The sequence below is a fragment of the Astyanax mexicanus genome, chromosome 16, assembly GCF_023375975.1.
Source record: "Astyanax mexicanus isolate ESR-SI-001 chromosome 16, AstMex3_surface, whole genome shotgun sequence".
Lineage (NCBI taxonomy): Eukaryota > Metazoa > Chordata > Actinopteri > Characiformes > Acestrorhamphidae > Astyanax > Astyanax mexicanus.
The window spans coordinates 20,743,376-20,763,304 of record NC_064423.1 but is presented as its reverse complement, the minus strand read 5'-3'; the positions used below and the strand labels follow the sequence as shown (position 1 = coordinate 20,763,304).

The 19,929-nt window shown below is 36.3% G+C and overlaps 2 protein-coding genes across 10 annotated transcripts in view; one reads left to right on the top strand and one right to left on the bottom strand.

The window, feature by feature from the left end:
• Nucleotides 1-520: 520 nt before the first annotated feature.
• On the bottom strand, nt 521-17,851 carry ddx59 (DEAD (Asp-Glu-Ala-Asp) box polypeptide 59). 2 transcript variants are annotated; one of them, XM_049465669.1, is made up of 9 exons: nt 17,770-17,851; nt 9,063-9,143; nt 4,650-5,560; nt 3,824-4,006; nt 3,564-3,653; nt 3,200-3,451; nt 2,083-2,235; nt 1,674-1,802; nt 521-1,169 (listed from the first exon to the last, which is right to left on the bottom strand). In XM_049465669.1, exons 2-9 carry the CDS (start codon nt 9,097-9,099, stop codon nt 906-908), a joined length of 2,019 nt encoding a protein of 672 aa, XP_049321626.1. In that variant the 5' UTR covers nt 9,100-9,143; nt 17,770-17,851; the 3' UTR covers nt 521-905. The 2 variants fall into 2 exon arrangements, with proteins under 2 accessions (XP_049321626.1, XP_007233278.3); XM_007233216.4 differs by lacking the exons at nt 9,063-9,143; nt 17,770-17,851 and having other exon boundaries at nt 4,650-6,072.
• The window catches only part of camsap2a (calmodulin regulated spectrin-associated protein family, member 2a), a 64,759-nt gene continuing 51,691 nt past the window's right edge, over nt 6,862-19,929 (top strand). For 4 of the 8 annotated variants that reach the window (XM_007233215.4, XM_015601268.3, XM_007233212.4 and 1 more), the window contains exons 1-2: nt 6,866-7,504; nt 17,729-17,988. In XM_007233215.4, the coding sequence (XP_007233277.3) occupies nt 7,366-7,504; nt 17,729-17,988 (399 nt within the window). In that variant the 5' untranslated portion in view covers nt 6,866-7,365. Of the gene's footprint in view, nt 7,505-17,728; nt 17,989-19,929 lie in introns of all 8 variants that reach the window. The other 4 variants (XM_007233214.4, XM_007233213.4, XM_049465666.1 and 1 more) reach the window with 3 other exon arrangements.

Here is a 19,929-nt window from a genome sequence, read left to right as displayed (position 1 = left end):
ACAAAACCACTTAGACCACATTAAACACTCAACTGATTAAACAAACATTCTCTCTGTCTCTACAGAGATTTTGGGAAACTGGGCGTTTATGTGTAACTATATGTTGCTGCTTAATGTCAAAAATACAAGAAAAGTAAGGTGTTGTGGCCTTTTATAATAAGTGATATTTCACAGGGATTTTTTTTAATGATTTGAACACTATATGGTCATGTAAACATGTTTAACTATTTGAGAAATTTTAAACCAAATAATGTTTCTGGTACATGACAATATGATACAATAGATAGCATAAGGGTGTTTTAAAAGATAGAGCCCAAACTCAGTTCTTCTTACACATATATAAATTGAATGTGTCCAGGGCTCATATTCATAAAGCTTCCCGGTGAAAGAGTTCAGCTGTAAGGTGCTGGAGTGTGTTTAAGTCAATACTTTGTACCAACATATGCTTCTTCTCTTGGTCAACAATTAGCAGTCTAAAGCTACTGCTACAGATCACCAATACAATGGACAGTCAGAAAGCTCAGTTGTAACATCTATTTATTAATTGAAAATAAAGATAAAACAATAAAAAAACAGTTAACCTACCCTGATCAGTCATAACACTGAGTACATTTACAGGCATTTCATAATCATTCTGATCAACAAGTTTGGTCACTACCTACAAAAGTATTTACATCCAGGGATGAAAAATGGGTGAACCCAAGGCTCACTGATGGTTCACTTCACGGAAGTCTCACCTAATGACTTACGCAAGATATATAAAAAAGAATCCGTAGTCTTCAGTTGTCTTGTGAAAGCCATGCCTCATCAGGTCAGAGCTGCTTTGGTGGTACCATGTTGACCTATACAATTTTAGGCAGATGGTTTTAATGATAACTGTATCAAATGTGTCTTTAGAGTCCATGTCACTTCTTAGCACAGCTTCTGTCATGCCTTCTAATAATGTCAAGAAGGTTATTTTTGGTCACAACATCATCTTGTCCATGATTACTCCTTTGTCTGGCCCTCCTCTGCTGCTCGTGTAGATGTGGGGAGTTGAGGAGTTGTGGGGGAAGCTGTGAGCCTGTGGGTTTTACTCGGTTCACTATGTCCAGAAACAAGCGTTTATTGTTGTTGTTCATGAAAGTAATGGCTGTTCCTCTGTGCCCCAGTCTTCCTGCTCTGCCAATCTGTAAGCACAGGTATTAAAAAAAACAAACAAACATGTTACTAAAACAGTAATCAGACCACAATCTTTAATAAACATGTTCAACAAACAAATTTACACTGAATTAGGGTTGTCACGATGTGAATGATATTTGAATGACTGTTTAAATAAAATATTGCTCAGGAAATAATTGCATAAAAAATATAGTTACTTTAAAGATATAACTGATATAAGGACAATATCATTAAAATGCAAATACATTTTTAATTATTAAGAATATTTAGACATAAGATAAGAAATATAAAAACAAACAAAATTATCCTACATTAATAAAGCATAAAAAAAAAACGTTATAAACAGTCAAAGAATACCTTGTATCAAAAAACCCAATATTCAATAGAGGCAATAACCATATATTGTACGATAATTCGATATAGTAATTATCGTGACAGGCACAACTGTACACTCTCTACCACATTCCAATGCCAGCTGTCATCACCAGTTTTTAGAATCTAGGACATCGTACCTGATGAACATACTCATCCATGTTAGCTGGCATGTCAAAATTCACCACCAGCTTGACATTGACCAGGTCCAGACCTCTGCCCAGCACACCTGTACTGACCACAACTTCAAACTGACCCTCAAGCAGACCCTGAGAAATACAAAAGTTTTATAATAATTACATTGAAAATGAAGGTATTTATTACATATATAATCCAAGCAACGTTTTTGGGTAACATTTAAACCAAAAGAGTTAATGGGGACATGTGTGTGACAGACCCTTTAAAAGATAAAAAACTCATCACAAAAAAAAACAAGAATGAGCTGCTCAAGAATGGGCATTCATTTAACTAACTCAACTTTAAATTTTCTATTGATATTCAGAGGTTCTTAACGATTAATATTTCTGGTGACAATCAAAAAAATCTTACCTTTAGAATTCTATTGCGCTCCCACTGTTTCTTGTCAGAGTGAATAGCGACTGCGTTTAAGCCCATAACCTTCTGCACTGCTTCACATAAAAGGTCTGCTCCGAGTTTGCAATCCACAAACACTACGACTGGTGGCTGGTAGAGTTTTTGGTCCTGTAAAAAAAGAAAATCAATTATTAACATACTCAAGAATACTCTGCATGTGGACTTTTGTGTTGCAGTGACCTAATAAACAAGGCACTTGCTAACTGTGTGATGGGGCCCAGAAACCCCAGATTGGGATACTTATAGATAAGTGTTCCTGGGACCAGAAGGTTTCTGGTTTAATTCCCTGAATTAATAAATCATTCCCCACAGAAAATGGTAGTAAAAGAGCAGTGCATTTTTCTTGTTAGCTCCACATGTTCTTATTGTTTCACTACTAGTGTTTTACGTGTGTTCACTACTGTACAATGAACTAAATGTAAAAAAGGTTAAAATCTAATGTACTGCTAATTTGGTGCAGAATAGTAACCATTGTTTATTGTTCAAATTCTATAATAAAGGTTCAGAAACCAATAAACAGACAGTATACCTGTATAGGGGCACATTCTTATTATTTATTTTTTTTTACACTCATAATGTCAACTAATTGAATTGTTGATTATTAATCTTTGATTGGGCTGGATTGATTCTCAGACCTGTATTAAACTAAAGCTCACATTAAATTTTAAACCAGCTTAGTCCAAGACAAGAGTCAATTGATAAACTGGCCAGTCTAAAATTAATATACCATGTGCAAATTTTGGGTGTGGTGGTAAGAGATGATGCATAAAATGAGTGTTGAGACATTCTTTTCTCCCTGTTTCGTGTGGAATGTATGAGCAGTTACTCTTTTTCCTGGATCAGTGCCATAAAAGGTGACCCCTCCCATTTTCTCTAAAATAACGGTAGATTTTTTGCACCTGTCTAAATACACTCAATCCCAGTTTTACTAAATGGAATTCATGTATCACATTTTAGAAGTAATAATATACAGCATAAGGGCTTATGTAAAAACAAACAAAAAAAAATCATTCTACATGGATGCACACCAGCAGTAGGTGTTTGTGGAATATAATGATTTTCCATTACTTACATTTAGAATCTCAAAAAGTTTCTTTTTCTTTGATGGCTCTTCTACCCAGACAACGATTTGGCGAACATTAGCACATGGTTGGTTCTTCTGACCAATAGAGATGCGCACTGGGTCCTGTGTCAGACGAGATGCTAGCTGGTCTGTCCCGACAGGGATTGTGGCTGAAGTTAACAAAGTCTGATGATCATCAGGGACTTGCTCCAAGATCTCAAGTACCTGTTGCTGGAATCCCATCTTCAACATGGTGTCTACCTACGATGAACAACATTTGAGACTTCATAAGATTGTATGCATAGGTTGCAGCAAAACTTAAACATAAATAACAATTGGAGAAACAAATTAAACCAAATTTGAAAAACTGAACCTCATCAACAACAACAGTCTTCACGTCATCCAGTCGAACAGCATTCTGTTTCAGAATCTCAATGATACGGCCTGGAGTTGCAATTACAATCTGTATGTAGAAGGATTAAATTACAAAATTAGAAATACTAGAAATACAAGCATGATTTAAAAGAATAATAACAACAACACTATGTATTATCTAACAAATCCTCAAGGCTCATTCCGTAACTATAAAGATAATGTTCATTCTGTGAGAGATTGGATTCCATAGAAATCTACCTTGATGTGCTGCTTGAGTCTATGGAGCTGAGGGGGTAAAGGCATCCCTCCTACGAGCAGAGCAGTTCTCATGTTAGGAAGCCCCATAATCAGCTCTTTTGCTTGTCTCTCAATCTGTATTGCCAGCTCTCTAGTTGGAGTCAGAATTATACTTGCAGGACCACATGATTTATCTGCTCCAGTCTGAAAAACAAAAGGTTGGCATGTTTACATTAAAACACAGGATAATCTCATACACTCTGTAAATACAGTGGATCTATTTTCTTCTTATTACTCTTGCAGTTGCATACATTATTTTGTAATGTCTAACAAAAACTGATTTATAAAAATACAATTTAAAGCAGAGATTTTAAATCCTTGATCAGCTTCCGAGACTATTATGCACTATGTGTCTCTTTTTTTTTTGTTCCATACAGAGTTTTGGGATTTTATGAATTCATAAGTGTTGAATCTTTAGGCATATACATTCTGTCAGATATATTTGATAGGGGAATGAGCTCTTCTCCATTGATGTTTGGCTTTGGGCTTTTATTTAAGGTGGATTAAATCATGCCAGTCAATCAGCATGACCAAGCATGGTCAAAATCAAATGCTGCTCAAGACCTGGCTTGCTTATTGGCAATCGTAATGAGTAGCTTTTTAACAAAAAATTACCATTAAACACAAGCTTACATTATTTAAAAGTAGCTACCAGCAAAAGGTAATAAGCTGGATTTTTTTAAAGCAGTGTCATATTCCACTCAATGATATTCTCTATTACTGAAGGTCTGTTAAAGATGTATAGTTACAAATGCTTGGATTTTTTTAACTGCCATAGTGATATTACCTGCAATGAATGAAGAACCACTGGAAGAAGGAAGGCAATTGTCTTCCCAGAGCCAGTGTCAGCTGTGGTGATCACATCTCTCCCAGCTAAACCTACAGGAAGCATCTGCATCTGGACAGGAGTGGGTGCCTCATAGCCAGCCTTCTTCAGGTTTGTGCTGAGAGCCTCTGGAAAATGGCAGTGCTCAAATTCAATGATAGGCCTGCTGACCTCCTGGCCATTTGTATTGATTGCCAGTTCCTTCTTCACTCTCTCGACCTGTTCTTCAGTTAGTTCTGCTATAAAGGAGTCTTCCCTGTAGAAGTAGCCAAGCTCATGGCTTCCAGTTTGTTCAGTGTCTGTTGTTGGAGAAAAGAGGCTTGTGCCCTCTTGCTTGGTTTTAGAGAAGACCTTTTCACCAAGGCCTTTGCACATTTTGGCCAAATGACTGGCCTTGCACTCCAGACTGCAAACGTCATTGTCTGTGCTGTCACAAATGTACTCCCCATAACGACCACACATTACACATACAGGTTCCCCAGGCTCAGGCCAGCGCTGACTCTTCTTAAAGGACTTAACAGGTTCTTCTTCTTGTTCCTCCTCTGGTTCCTCCTCCTCCTCTACCTTCATTTCCTCACTTTTTTCTGGAAAATCCTTCTGCTCGGATTGTGACACCTCTGTAGCATTACTGGGGTGACCATGTCCACTGTCTGCTGTTTCAGGAGAGCTTATTTCTTCTCTTGACAAATCTGACTTCTGGTTCTTCTTCAAGGACTTTACAGGTTCCTCTTCTGGTTCCTCATCTACCTCAATTCCCTCAATATTTCGTGGCAAATTCTTCTGCTCGGTTTGTGACACCTCTGTACCTTTACTGGGACGGCCATGCCCACTGTCTGCTATCACTGGAGATCGTATTTCTTCTTTGGACAAACCTGGAACAGAAGAAGAAGAGGTGGAAGCAGTATCACCCGAGCTCGCTCTGATTTTCTTCAGCTCCGAGCTCTGACTCTGACTGTCTGAGCTTCTCTTCAGCTTCAGAGATCTGGGCATAAACATCTCATAAACAAGCTAAACAAGCTCATAACAACTACACAGCCACTCCAAATCAATGCAGCACTACCCTAGGAATTGGAATAATATGTTTCTACATTAAAATAAACGTGTTATTTAAGATATATTCTACAATATAGTTTAATCACTTCAGCACAAAGAATTCAAAACAACATAGCGCCTCCGGTTTAAGCGCAGCGTCGGAGTTCTGACGTTGTCGCGTAAGTAACACGTAGCTGAACACTGGAATTCTGGGAGTTGTAGTTAAAAAAATGTCTGGGGCTATACAAACAAATCCTCGTATAAACGTGTGTAAACTATGTTAACCAATGGATTTCTGGGAGTTACATTAGCGAAAACAGATTTAGGGTGGTTTATTTGACTTGTTGGACGCTGTTGGAATATTTTTTTATTATTAATATTAATTATGATTATTTTTATCACGCAACTGTTTGTGGGAAAAAAGGATAGAAATACAAATAAGATTACATTAATTATTTCACACACAAAAAAAAGCTTTTACAAAATAAATAAATACACAAAAAAAAATGTTGTCCACTCTTACATACTAAAATTTGATCACAACAAGGTTTTTAAAAAGAAACAGTGTTAAAAGAAAAAGAAGTCTGTATAAATCAAGCGTGTAAACTATGTTTACCTTTGGAATTATGGGAGTTGTAGTTAAATTACCAGACAGACTTACAGTTTGTAGTGATCTATTGTTTATAGAATCAGTGGATGCTGCTGGCTTTTTAAAATTAATATTCATATTAAAAAGCAAATGTTTATTGCCCCCACTGTTTTGCTGGGAAGAAAAAGACCTAGAGATACAACTGACAAATTACCACTGGACCACGTGTAAAAAAAAAGGATATGTATTATATCTGATAAACAATACTTTTATAACAGTGCTTTTACAAACTAAGCAAATAATAAACAGTAACGGAAAATACAGGCAAAAAATCTTCTTACTGTGTGCCAGAGATTGGCATGTGTATAATAAATAAATCAGTTGTTTATAAATGAATATTTCTGGCTATGATTTTACAGTATGTGATCCTGAAAAAAAAAAAAATTAAAAAATAATTAGTTTGTTGAAAAAAAATCGACTATAGCTGTAGTCCCAAAGCTAAATCCCATTCTACAGCAGGCTAAACCCGTGTGGGATTGTTGATGTGCTGGGCGGATCGCGCATGCGCACTGAGCCAGTCTAGGACGGTGCGGCAGGAAAACCGCAGCGCAGCGTGGATGAATAGAGGTCCACTAGAGGAGGGAATACCGTAAATATTCCAGCGGGGACTGCGAGGATATGAAAGAGTAGCCCGGGTTCACGGTGAGGACAAAGACAGCCTGAATCGCGGGTCATCTGAAGCGCACAATGCGTGTTTCTTTAAGAGGGAATCGCTAGCAGTCACAGAGGGATCAGAATGGATGACAGTCTCTGGGCTGTACCCCACTTTTTTGGCTCGAATTGGATCGCGATTAATAAAAGCCGCTAGTTTATGGCGTTTGGGCTTGAATAGGACTGAATTGCATGAAGAAGAGCGGGATGGGAGCCATTCACTAAAAGTGACCATATAAACACAGTTTTGCTGCAGTGAATTCCTTAGGAAGGATGTCATCGCTCGCCTCGGACCTGTAGGCGACCACTGGGCTGGTGCTGACCCTCCTCCTGCTGCCTGTGAATATGGGGGATCTGACCGAGGCGAAGGACTGTAAAAAGACTTTCATTGTTCCTGCCATTAAGTCGTTTGACCATTATGATTTTAACAAAGCTAAAATCCGTGCGAGTCTCACATGGCTTGTGGCCAAAGCCTTCGGTACAGGTAGGTGGCGTCCTTTTCTTGTTCTTGTCATGCCCTTTTTTGTCTCATCGTGTTAAAACAGAATTGATTGTTGTGGGGTTCAATAGCTAGATTAAATGCCTAATTCATATCATGGTTTCACGTTATTAGCTACTGCCTACATATTTTATATTATGTGTTAGCGTTTACGATAAAATAGATGCTTTGTTTAGATTTATAAACGTTTCTGTTTATCATTGCATTGTGGCAGTCATTGATGGTATTGGAAAGAGAGGGGGGTGTTGGGTATACATTACCCAGTATTCATTGACTAAGATGTCAATATTGTCCTTCTTCGTTATAGAAATGTGAAATGTTTGCAGGTATGTTGATAATGAAAAGGAAAGAATACACTGACACAGCCCTATATGTGTGTGTCTGTTACCTGCTAAGACGTTATGATTATGTTTATCATATATATAGCTCTCGAAAAAAATATATAAGTTTCTTTGATTTCACCAAATTGAAAACCTTTGGAATATAATCAAAAGGGAGATGTATGATCATAAGCCATCAAACCGATTTTTGCACCAGGAGTGGCATAAAGTTATCCAAAAGCAGTGTGTAAGACTGGTGGAGGAGAACATGATAAGATGCATGAAGACGTCTATTAAAAACCAGGCTTATTCCACCAAATATTGATTTCTGAACTCTTAAAACTCTTTATGAATATGAACCTGTTTTCTTTGCATTATTTGAGGTCTGAGAGCTCTGCATTTTTTTGTTATTTCAGCCATTTCTCATTTTCTACAATTAAATGGTCTAAATAACAATATTTTATTTGGAATTTGAGAGAAATGTTGTCTGTAGTTATAAATAGCTAAATCAGAGAAACTGATTCAAAAACTGAAGTGGTCACATTTTTTTCCAGAGCTATATATATATATATATAGTAGCTACTTCAGTAATTAATCAAGGCTCATTTACACCCTATGCTAATGTAGATTAGCTAGCTAGTAAATACATAATGTAATACACCAATATACTTCTTATGAGTAACACACTACAGTATTCATATAGTAATTGTCCATAAATGCATAAAATGTTATTTTCTGAATTTATTGTATGTGTTACTGGTAGTATACAATACGTATGTAGTAGTAGTATACAGTACTTACAGTATGCAGTATCCTTTAGCAACATAAAGTTTGTTTGAATTTAGTATAAAATAAACCTTCTAAGATATAACTTTTTTTAAATAAACATTGTGTACAATTTGCCTTTGTAAATACATTTACAGTTTGTTACTGTTTACCTGCAGGCAACTAACAAATATAACAGTCACCTTAATGATTTTTACTGACCCTGACTGTGGCTCTGAAGATCTCAAAGATGCAAAATCACAAAGAAGCTCATTTCTGTGTAAAGGCGTAATGCTCTTTCTGTTTATTTCTGGTCTGGCTGCACATTCGTGTTAGTCCCACCCAGTGGAATCTTGGGCCCTCCCCAAGAGACAAGACAATGTCTGGCCACATAGCACTATGCATGCAAGATGGCAGAGTGCAGTAAGAAACTTAGGGTAAAGATATATTGTACTTGCCATAAAATGTGTGTTCATATAAGCAGGATGGCTGCATCACATATTTGTGATGCGTTGGTTGATGCGTTGGTTGCGCAAGTCCTTCAGAAAAAAAAGAAGATGTGTAGGCAAGGTTAAGTACAGACAAAACTGCTATCAAACTGATAGAAAGTTTTGAGGAGTAGCTGTATAATGTGTCTGTGTCCTTGCACAGAAACATATATACTTATCAGAATAGCTGGCGAGAGATTAATATCATTTTAAAAGTCAATGTGAAAACATCTACATTAAAATGGAAACAGATCTGTGACAGCAATGTCCGCAAATGTTGGAAAATGCACAGATTAGCCGAAGTGCTTACAGCTGGATTGAATAGAAAAAGCATATTCAAAATCCAAATCTAACCTTTGTAATCTGGTCCTAAACCTAGACTCTCGTCCAAATTCTAATCCATAACATTGTTGAGTTGGGACTAGGTTAGCTAGGTATATCAGTTTCAGCATCTATAGAATTAAATTATTTAAATCTGAGACAAATGCATTATGCAGCTGTAATTAAATCTGTTTTGCCAGAAAACTAGCCTGACCACAAGTCTAATCAACACCAGAAAAACATTGTATGAGCATAAACTCACTGTGCTTCTTTACACAGTCTTTATGCTACTGTAAAAGAGAGGAGTAAAATAGACTTTCTGGTTTTCCAGAAATTTGTAAAGTCAATGGCAGACAAAAATGAAGTCTTATATATAACTAAAGAATTGTACTAATTATATTTGAGAACTGTGATTTAACGAAACATAAACATGCATTTATATTGCACTCTGACTTACTCTGATGGAGCAAACAGGTAATACACACCCGTGCTGTGACATTTTTGTGCACTTTGCACTCCCTAGTGTGACCTTTTGTGCACTTTGTTGTAGAATAACAGTAGCCTATAACAATAAATCATCTGATAAAGATCACTTTTCTACTGCTGTCATCATGGTGCAGTGTAAATACACAGGGTTTAGTTTAAATACATTTTGCACCACAGAACAGGTTTGATTTTTGATACTTTGATTAGTACTAGATATACTGTATCGTAATGATAACAAAGCATTATGTCCTTTTCTAAATAGTGAACTTTTAAATCAGTCCATGCTAAGAACAATACAGAAATAGGTATATAATTGACATTTACAAAAAAAATGATGAGAGGCTGTGTAGTATATCCCAACATCTTTTTCAAAGCACCACGTAAGTGTAATACTTCTTATTTTTACTGATGGTAATTTACGTGTTTTACCATATAATTAGCAACTAGGCAAGCTTCTAGTAGTACTGAATAATTGAGAATGACAATTTTATTCAGCACGAACATCATGTAACACAGTTAACATTATCACTGGTGAAAAGGGACCCTCTAATGAAGAGCAGGTCTTGTCAACTCGTTTTTCATTAACATGTATCCCAGCATTCTTTAAGAGACTGAAAGTCTCAGTTGTAGTCTTTCACATGGTCTAAATAAATATATGTGCATTATTGAAGCTGTGTGATGCGGTCTTCTTTCAGAGCGGATTAATCCGATTCCAGGTTATGTTCGGTCAGAGAGAGGGAGAGCTCAGTCAGGAACTTCACTTCACATACACACTTTGTTTTTACTATGAGTGAAGGGGCTACTCAGCTCTGAGTTTCCCCTTCTTAAGTCTCCATTGCTTCAATAGCCGCTCGCGTTTAGTAAAACTGAGCCAGAAGAACTCTCACAAAAAGCGACCCCACACCCCAGTTTTTAAATGAATATACAGTATTAAGCTTAGCAGGGATGGTCGTTCCAGCACACTGGTACCATTAAACACAATATTCTGTCCCTTCTCCTCTTAGTAATGCTTCTGCTTTCAGTTTAGAGGCAAAATAATATGGATTGCCACGTTTTATTATTTGCTGATTTTCTAGTTATTTTAATGAAAGTCTTTTCTATAGCTGGGTGATATGGTAAACACATTATACCTCAGTATTTAAAGGCAAACATAATGTTTGTCACAATATTCTGAAATGCATTTTGAAGTACATTTGTCAGCGGTGGCAATTTTGCTGCACATTAGCCAATTACACAGGATATTTTCCACTCTCTGTGGTGAATTTAACAATGGGGTCAGTGTTCTTAAAGCACCAGTGATGTCCTTAATATGCTTAAAAAATCATACTGTCGATGTGAAAAGAATTTTCAACACAGTATAATAAAATATATCATCATATTGCCCAGCTCTAATCATTTGTATTGTATACATTTTTTTAAATAACCATAGTTAAGAAAAGAGTACATAGAGTCTAATAGATTAATACAAATGATTTACATAATATTAACAGAATAAATGCTTGTGATATTTGACAATGTTAATTATTGTAAGGTTAATACACTGCCTTGATAATTATTTTTCTGTTCTACATATCTTTTCAGTCAGTTATTTAAGGACTCTATTTAGGTATATGAATAAATAATTTATTTAGGGATGACTGGATTATTTGAATGTTTTTATGAGTTGAGAAAATCTCAGATCATTTTTGGGGTCATTCCTTTAAAGAACTAGCTCTAAACTTTTCTGTGATCCTTCAGACTGATGAAACTCTGCGCACACATGAGCAATGGAGCAGAGGTGTGTGTTTTGTTGTTTTTTTTATATACTGCAACAGAATAACTCCCTAAAGTAGGTGTGTAACCAGTGTGACAACCATCTGGATGGTTTTCACAGCACCTCATTAAAATGTACAGTCAGCTGTTGTAGAATGAAAACACTCGTTGTTTCCATTGAAACACTTCATTATCTGCCATCTCATTTTGGCATGACCTTGAACTCAAGGATGTAGGCAGGTTAAAGCTCTTTAACTTGATTGACATACACCCTGCTTCTACTGCAAAGCAGCAACCTGGGGACCACCCAGTGGTGTTTGCTCCTGGGGAGTGCTGTTTGCTTGCACGTGGTGCCATATAGTCTTAACTTCAAAAGACGCTGACCAGGTGCATCTTCACTGAACACCAGGATGAGACTTTTACTGCTGTGTTTAGGAGAACAACATTTGTATGAACATGTTGCTTAAAAGAAATGTCGGAAAGGGGAATTCATGCTGTTCTCATTTCCCATTATATATCGTTGCTGTCCAATGAAAAACAAGTATCTCCAAAAAGGCAACTTTACATGGCATCTTCAGTGAAAGTTAATGTAAAAGTGAATTTCTATTGGTCCATTCATCAAGAAGTTTTGGCACAGTGTAAGGGTCAGTTTGTGTGTTCAAATTATGTAGTAAACTAAAAATACACAAAACAGAGATTTTTTTATTTGAGAGCGACAATATCTACTTGAGACAGATTATATCTGTCCAGTATAATTTATTTTACTTTAATAATGGATATATGGAGTGCATTATTAGTAACTTGACATTGTGGATCATTTACTTATGTTACAATCTGATCAAAAAAGTTAAGGGTGTGCCATACTATATCATATTCAATAATATAATTATTTTTTTTATTTTGTTGCAGTAGGGTTTTCTTAGATTTTTTTTCATATTGCCAAGAGTATCGTTATTGCAACGATACCACGAAATACCATGATATTATTTTAGAGCCATATCGCCCACCCCTAACTAATCCCTGGAACTAAGACTGCCTTCAAATTACCAGGCTGAATTGTCTTAAATATATATATATATTTTTGCCTCAATGTGATACAGATGAAATTTGTTTTAGGCTGTGTGGAAATCACTTTAATGTGTAGTCCTAAATTAGTGAACTAATTAGTCAGATTAGTTTTCTGTCATCTTTTTGCCCGTACGCATGTGCATGTTATGTTGGCGATGAAGACCAAAGTCCTAATAGGAAAGTGTGTTTACTCGACAGCCATCTTTCAATGCCACTGGCCAGTTATTTCCAGTCATATAAGATCAATCTCTGATCTCTATGAAAGGGGATAGTCTAAATACTCGAAACTGATCAAATTGATGAGTCAAATTAATGTTTTAAACCATATTTTAAATCACTGATGAAATCATTATATCTTGGTAATGCATTTGATGGATTGAGGCAGCTTAGGGCCCAGGTCAATTAGACAGATCCTGAGTTGGCTAAATTTCTCCTAAACAGGTAAACACTGAGCTTCGGCTAGGGCTAGTTACTTAATTTATCACTTGGGCATGGGCATTTCAACATTCAAGACCCTAAATTCATTCTCAGTGCTTCGTATTCACCTGGGTTATCAAGGCAGAAAGTATTTGAGATGGGTAAAGTGGTCCAGAGTAGTTCTGGCTAACATTGTCATGCTGCAGTTTGCTCATGTGTACTGCTTTCAGTAAAAAAGGAGGAGCAAGTGAGCCACAGCTGTTTACTATTTGACAGCAACTATCCTGACTGAATTATACATCAGAAACTGAACTGATCTTACACTCATTTATGTAGCTTGTTTGTCCTCAACTTGACAACCCATGAGAGCTTCACATCCGAGGAGCAGGGGGCAGGGCAGATAGCTCTCTTCAGTGTTTTGAAATTGAACTGCCCTAGCAATTCTAAACGCTTACTGTCATTTGATACAAATGACTGCTGTAAGTCTTTAGATGTTTCTGTGTGATCATGGACATTTGGGTTAGTTGTTTGGTTTCTCAAATCTAAGACAGAGCAAATATGCTGCTCTACAGTGCCAGCACCGCAGCACTGAAATAGCTGCAGCTTTGGGTTCTGTGTGGTCACAGCCACCTACTTAAGCTATTATTTGGATGTGGGATTTTAGCATTACTCTCTGTGCTGCCCTTGGTTTACAATCGACTCTCAAGGGAACGGTTTGTGTTGTGCTGATCCCTGAAATTATTTCTGGGTTGTCAGCCTCAGAGGCAGGCCAGGATCTGTGCTTGTGTTTCTGCTCCAACTGAATCATAATTGCTAGTATATCAGAGAGCCAGCTCTTTGACTCATTTAATGCACAGGGTTTGGATACGATGTGTGCGTTATGACTGTTGAAAAGTCAACCTCAGCAAGTACGAGTTCCAGCAGGCCTTCAGCTTCTAAAGCCCCATCAGAAATTCTGTTTATATCCAGAGTGTAGCATGTCTCCCTCTCTTGTGCTGTGAACTGTTTTTCTGGCTTTCTCTCTCTCTCACACACACACATTCTCTCTCTCCCTCTCTCTCTGACGAGACTCCCGAGGAGCTCTTGGGTAAAAACGTAGTGCATGAGGATCGATCGAGCGCCACACAGTTGCTATAGTAACCATGGCCCCGCTAGATATGGTCATGTTTTATGCCCAAGTTGTTCCGGCCCGGCTCCTCAGAGACCGAACCAACAGCTTGCGATTTTATCTTGAAGTATACCTTCTTTTATACTTGGACTTCACCTATCAAATCTCTGCCCAGAATTTAGTTCTTTCATAGCAGCTGTTGGCAAGGTTCAACAAGCCTTGTAAAACCCTGGCAAAAATCTTAGTTTCATTCTACTTAATGATAAATAGTAGGTGTGCTGCACTGAAAGTACTGCTGTTTCTGATTAGATTGAATGGGATTTTTACAAGCATTTCTGTAAAGCGTATCCAACCTTGCAGCAGTAGCTTAAAATAATTCGAGAGGCATATAAGTATAGGCCATTATTTCCTTTGATTGTAATCAGCAATATGAAAATTAAAGGGTTACACTAAGAAATACACAACATTGCGCCTTTTTTGCAAAAAACAAATAGAATTAATTTTATTGCGAAGTTAATTACCAAAATATCTTTGATATTGAGATATTGAGACATATATGCTAATAATAAGCAAAGAAATCTTTTTATCTTAAAATCCCCAAATCCTTGAAGTAAGAGCCTTGAATCAAATTAAAATCATAAAATCTAGATTTGGACCCAAGAGTTAGAATAACTTGCCAGCTGATTTTTAAAATAAGATCTATGAAGGTTGTTGCTCCTAAAACAGCAATGCTTGGTAGGACAAAAAAGGACAAAAAAATATCAACCATCCCACTGATGAATACAATTTTGTAGTGGTGTCTATACAATATTTCCAGCATGACTTAAAGGCAGCAATATAGTAGAGTAGAATTTTAGCAGTTCACAATTTGCTCCAGAGTCATCTGTGCACTGGCAAGTACCTGGTAATACAATATGTATATTGATAGAGGTGTTACTATACAGAATATTGCAGTGTTTAGTATTTTTCTAGGAAAACTGACATAGTATACAAACACACTCATATATCAAGTGACCACAGAATCAATGATTTTCTGCCACAAATATTTGCCTGTAAACTGTTAATTTAAAATCAATACTGTGTTTTTGAGATTCAGGGTAGTATTGCAAGTCATAGTATCACAATAGATCAATGTGTTCTTACATTTCTAATTGCGGTGCAAGAGCTTCCCAAGTATTCAGTCTCTCAGACTCACACTTTTCACCACAAATAGCAAAGTGTAGGTCATCTACAGAGAGACTACAAACAAATAATACATTTAGTTGCCTTGCATTTGATCTTACAAACAATAAAATAAAAGGTGAATCAGCTTTTACATTTAAAACCCTTTATATTAACAGATTAAATGAAACAGTATATCTATTGAAACTAATAAACAAAATAAATAACAATTAGCTTAAGTCAATGAATTTTAAAGTAGCGTGTCCTGTGTCGGCCAATTATATTAGTGCAATAAATACAATACAAATACAATAAATTTGTTAGCAAGTATCTGTTTAAAATATCAGGCAAATCCTGGCATTGGCCCAATGCTTACGATTCTTAAAAAAAGAGCCTGATATACCGATATAATTCCTTATAATTCCTATAATCACTGTGCATCCCTAATTTTAACTACAGGGATCTGACTCAGTAATGATTTTAGGTACAGATTTGAAGTCTAAAAATAAATCTGTATTTTTGGAGATTTACCAGTTTATTGCTAGTATCTTGTGAAGTTATTTAGTTTAAGTGGGTCTGACTGTGGCATTACATTGCAGACAGGGTTTTTCTTCTTTATTTCAAACTCTAACCTGATTGTTACTAATCCAATTTCCCCATAGAAGCAGTGCATAGAGACATTTACTGCAGTACACCAAGCCTTTCTGAGCCTCATGTGGTTTGTACAAGCATTCACACATGGCCCACTTAGTGCTGCGCTGATAATGTACTGAATCTGGGTGTCACTTTGGAAGTCATTATGGAATCAGGTCTGCTAAGGCAGATATCTTAAGGCTAATGGAAGCTTCATTCATTTCTCAGTGAAGGGTAAATCCTAATGAGAGATTATAATCTAATAATAAAAAGGATTTTCAGTGTCTGTAGTTTTACATTTCTCACAGTAATAATTCAGGAATGAATAACCTGCTATAATACACTTAACATCAGTAATAGACCTCCTGTTTAAGTACTGCGAATTCCACTGTATTGTATAAGCACCGGCTAATAGAATTATCCTTTCAGTACACGTGTTGTTATTGATTTTGGTGGCTGTCTCATAAAGTATTCATGAACGTCTGAACTATTACATTTCAAACTATGGTCAAACTGTGGTCATTTAATTTATTGTGGTATACTGTGGATTGATTCCCTGTCCAAACAATCACACATGCTACACCAATAAGTCCTGTGGGGCAGATTATTAACACTATATTGGCCGATATGTGTAACTGTTTAACAAATGTAGGACACTAAGATTTTCAAGATACAGAAAACATGGATGAAATCACAAAATAAAAAGGGGAATTCAGATATAAACACAGAAATACACACAATTGGATAATCTAAAAGAAGCGGTGACCGGCACTGTTGGACTGTTTTATGTTAGTTGGACTTTACTAAGTAAACCTTTGATCAAAATATGATCAAATATCTAAATTCTATTAGTATTTGCATACTGTTTTAGGCATGTTTAAGCAGGGCTTGTATTTTATTATAACAGAGCAAATTATTTCACCGGTAATGTAGAAAAATGTACTACAGTGTAATTATATATTTTAATAGCCGTCACATTGCATGTAATAAATCATATACATTTTTTAACTTCCTGACACCACTATTGAAAACCTACAATTTTGAAATGTGACGAAAAAAAGTTATAATCCAGGAAAAAAAATGTCCCAAAAAAAAATCTCTCTGGATAGAGCTAATGTAGTGTATAGGGAATTCAATTAAATTTATTCTGATGCATATACTAAGCTGTACATTATTAGTACTGTTTATAAGTACTGTTTGTTTGATGTTTTTTGCAAAATAAAATATACACTGTTCTCATTCCCCATTATATATCTATCAGAGGCAGATTATATCTTTATATTTCTCTCCAGTATCATTTATTTTCCTTTAGTCCTGGATATATGAAGATATTTTAAATGCATTATTAGTATTATCAGTATTATGACATTTGTGATTATTGAGTTCTGTTACAAATCTGATGTATTTTGTATTTTTAATACCTCAGTTAGGGGTGTGCCATATCATTTTGTATAATAAAATAAATGTTTTTTTTTATTGCGGTAGTGTATTCTGGATTTTTATTTATTTATTTATTTGTTTAGTGTTGTGTCGTATCAGCAAGAGTATTGTTATCGCGAAAATACCACGAAATATTGTGAGTTATATTTTAGGACCATATTGCTCACCACTACTGTAAACAGCACTGCAGTTTGAAGTGTGTAGATACCCTTTATGCTATATTTTAATATCTTCCACTTTTTGTGCCCAGAGAGTGTCCCAGATGACCTGAAGGATCCGTTTTACACTGACCAATACGACCAGGAGCACTTGAAGCCACCGGTGGCCGCTCTGCTGCTGTCGGCCGAGCTTTACTGCCGCGCTGGAAGCCTGATCCTGAAGAGCGATGCGGCCAAACCCCTGCTGGGCCACGATGCGGTCATCCAGGCTTTGGCTCAGAAAGGCCTGTACGTCACCGACCAGGAGAGGCTGGTCACTGAGAGGGACCTGTGCAAGAGACCCATTCAGATGGTGAGCAGTGCTGCTTTTTCTTTATACTGCTTCACTAAGACTATAATACTACACTACTTAATTCAAGATTAATAAATAGCAAGTAGAGGAAAATGAGAAAAGAAAGTAGAATATGATATATTACACAAGGTTCCTAATAGGTCCAATAGCTGAAGTCTAGCTTCTCATAGTTTCCTCTGATGCATCCTGAAATCTAGTACACACACTTCTGTGAGTAGCAATATCAGCAATATCATCATCACATAAAAAGGGAGCAGGGTTAAACCAAGCTTGAGAAATTAAAGCACTGTTAAAGCAGTGAGAAGTAGAAAAAGAAAAATAATTGGAGAAGAAGAAACAAGAAGGTCTAAAGCTGTAAGCAAAGGAGTTTACACCAGAGCTTTTATACAAGCATTTAGATTTCCCACATCTCTGCCACTCTGCGTTTGATGAGGCTGTTGTTTGTCATGTTAAAAGTAAAGCAAAAGACACATTAAAATCCAATTTCAATGTTCAGACTGAGACAAATCTGTACAAATCCATTAGTAATCGTATTTTAAACCATGTCCAGATGTGGTTTGGATCTGACTTGAATTTATCAAAAATCAATTTAGATACAATCTAAAATATGCCATAAACTAGATATGAGCTGACAGTCTGGACATAGCCTAGGTGTTCCCACCGGCTAATACTGGTATGTTTGTGGATCTTTGTAGTTTAGCTGCTCTAGAGCCAACAAGTGTTAGATTACCTATTGAAGCTCAAAAGTGCTTGATGGATTGCAAGCAGACCCTTGAGCTTTTACAGACTCTCATTAGCATTAGCATTTTATTATCGTCTCATTGTTGGGTATTGGCTTGCCATGGTACAGTACATTATAGCATCATCCTTAAGGCGTAAATATACAGACGGAAAGTTGCTGTTAATTGGTATTGGGGTGATATCAACAATACATGCTGGATAGGATACTGGAAAACTAGACTAATTAACACACTTTCTTACACACTGTCATGTCCCATTCTTAGTTGTGTTATTGTTCCTTACCCCTTTGTTCCTTATACCTTAGTTACAAAACAGATAATGTCATGAAAACTGATTTTTTTGTGCTTCTCTTATTTAAGTTAATGAATGAAAGAGAAACACTATGGTTGAAAGACTTTGGTAAAAATGACTCATTCTCTCAATTTAGAATAATCTCTCTGTATGTATTTAATGAATGGCGATTTGATTCTAGCAATTAAGCTTTGTTCTAGGGGGATTTTTTATTATAGAATTGTGAGGCAGATGGGAAAGGAAATGCAGAAAAATGTTAATGCATTCTCTGTGAAGCTTTAAATGTTTATAAAGAAAACATTAAAACATATTTAGAGTACAATTTGGGAGTCTAAAAAGCACAGAATGTGCTAATGGGTGTGTTTTGTTAAAATTGTACACAGTCTAAAATGCAAAAATGTCTTCTTAACTGGTGGAGAAGGTGTTCAGTAGGGGTTTGAATCACAGGGAATGTAACGATACAATATATATATCGTAATATATATTGACAATTGTCTACTATACGTCACAACTTAAGCGTTACTGTTATAAAGTACTCCTTAATAAGCAAACACCAGGAATTCTTAATTCAATTCTGCAGGTTTACCCTATTTATTTGGTTAGCGCCACCACATGTAGAAAAGAAGCAGTATCTTTAGTCAAATTGTCAAATTAGGGGAGGAGTCTTAGGGAGTTTAGAACATCTGTGTTTCAATAAAATTATCCACATATGATATCACATACCGATAATGTATTACAAACGAAAGAGTTATAAGTGAAACCGATATCAATATTTTGTCACTCCTAGATTTCACTGTGATTCTGGCTTCCCCATATAGGATTTATCTTTGTGGTAAAATGTTTTTATAAAGGGAACTTCAGTGGATCAAGAATACATTGTCTTGTCACCAAACCTGGTGAACTTGCTTG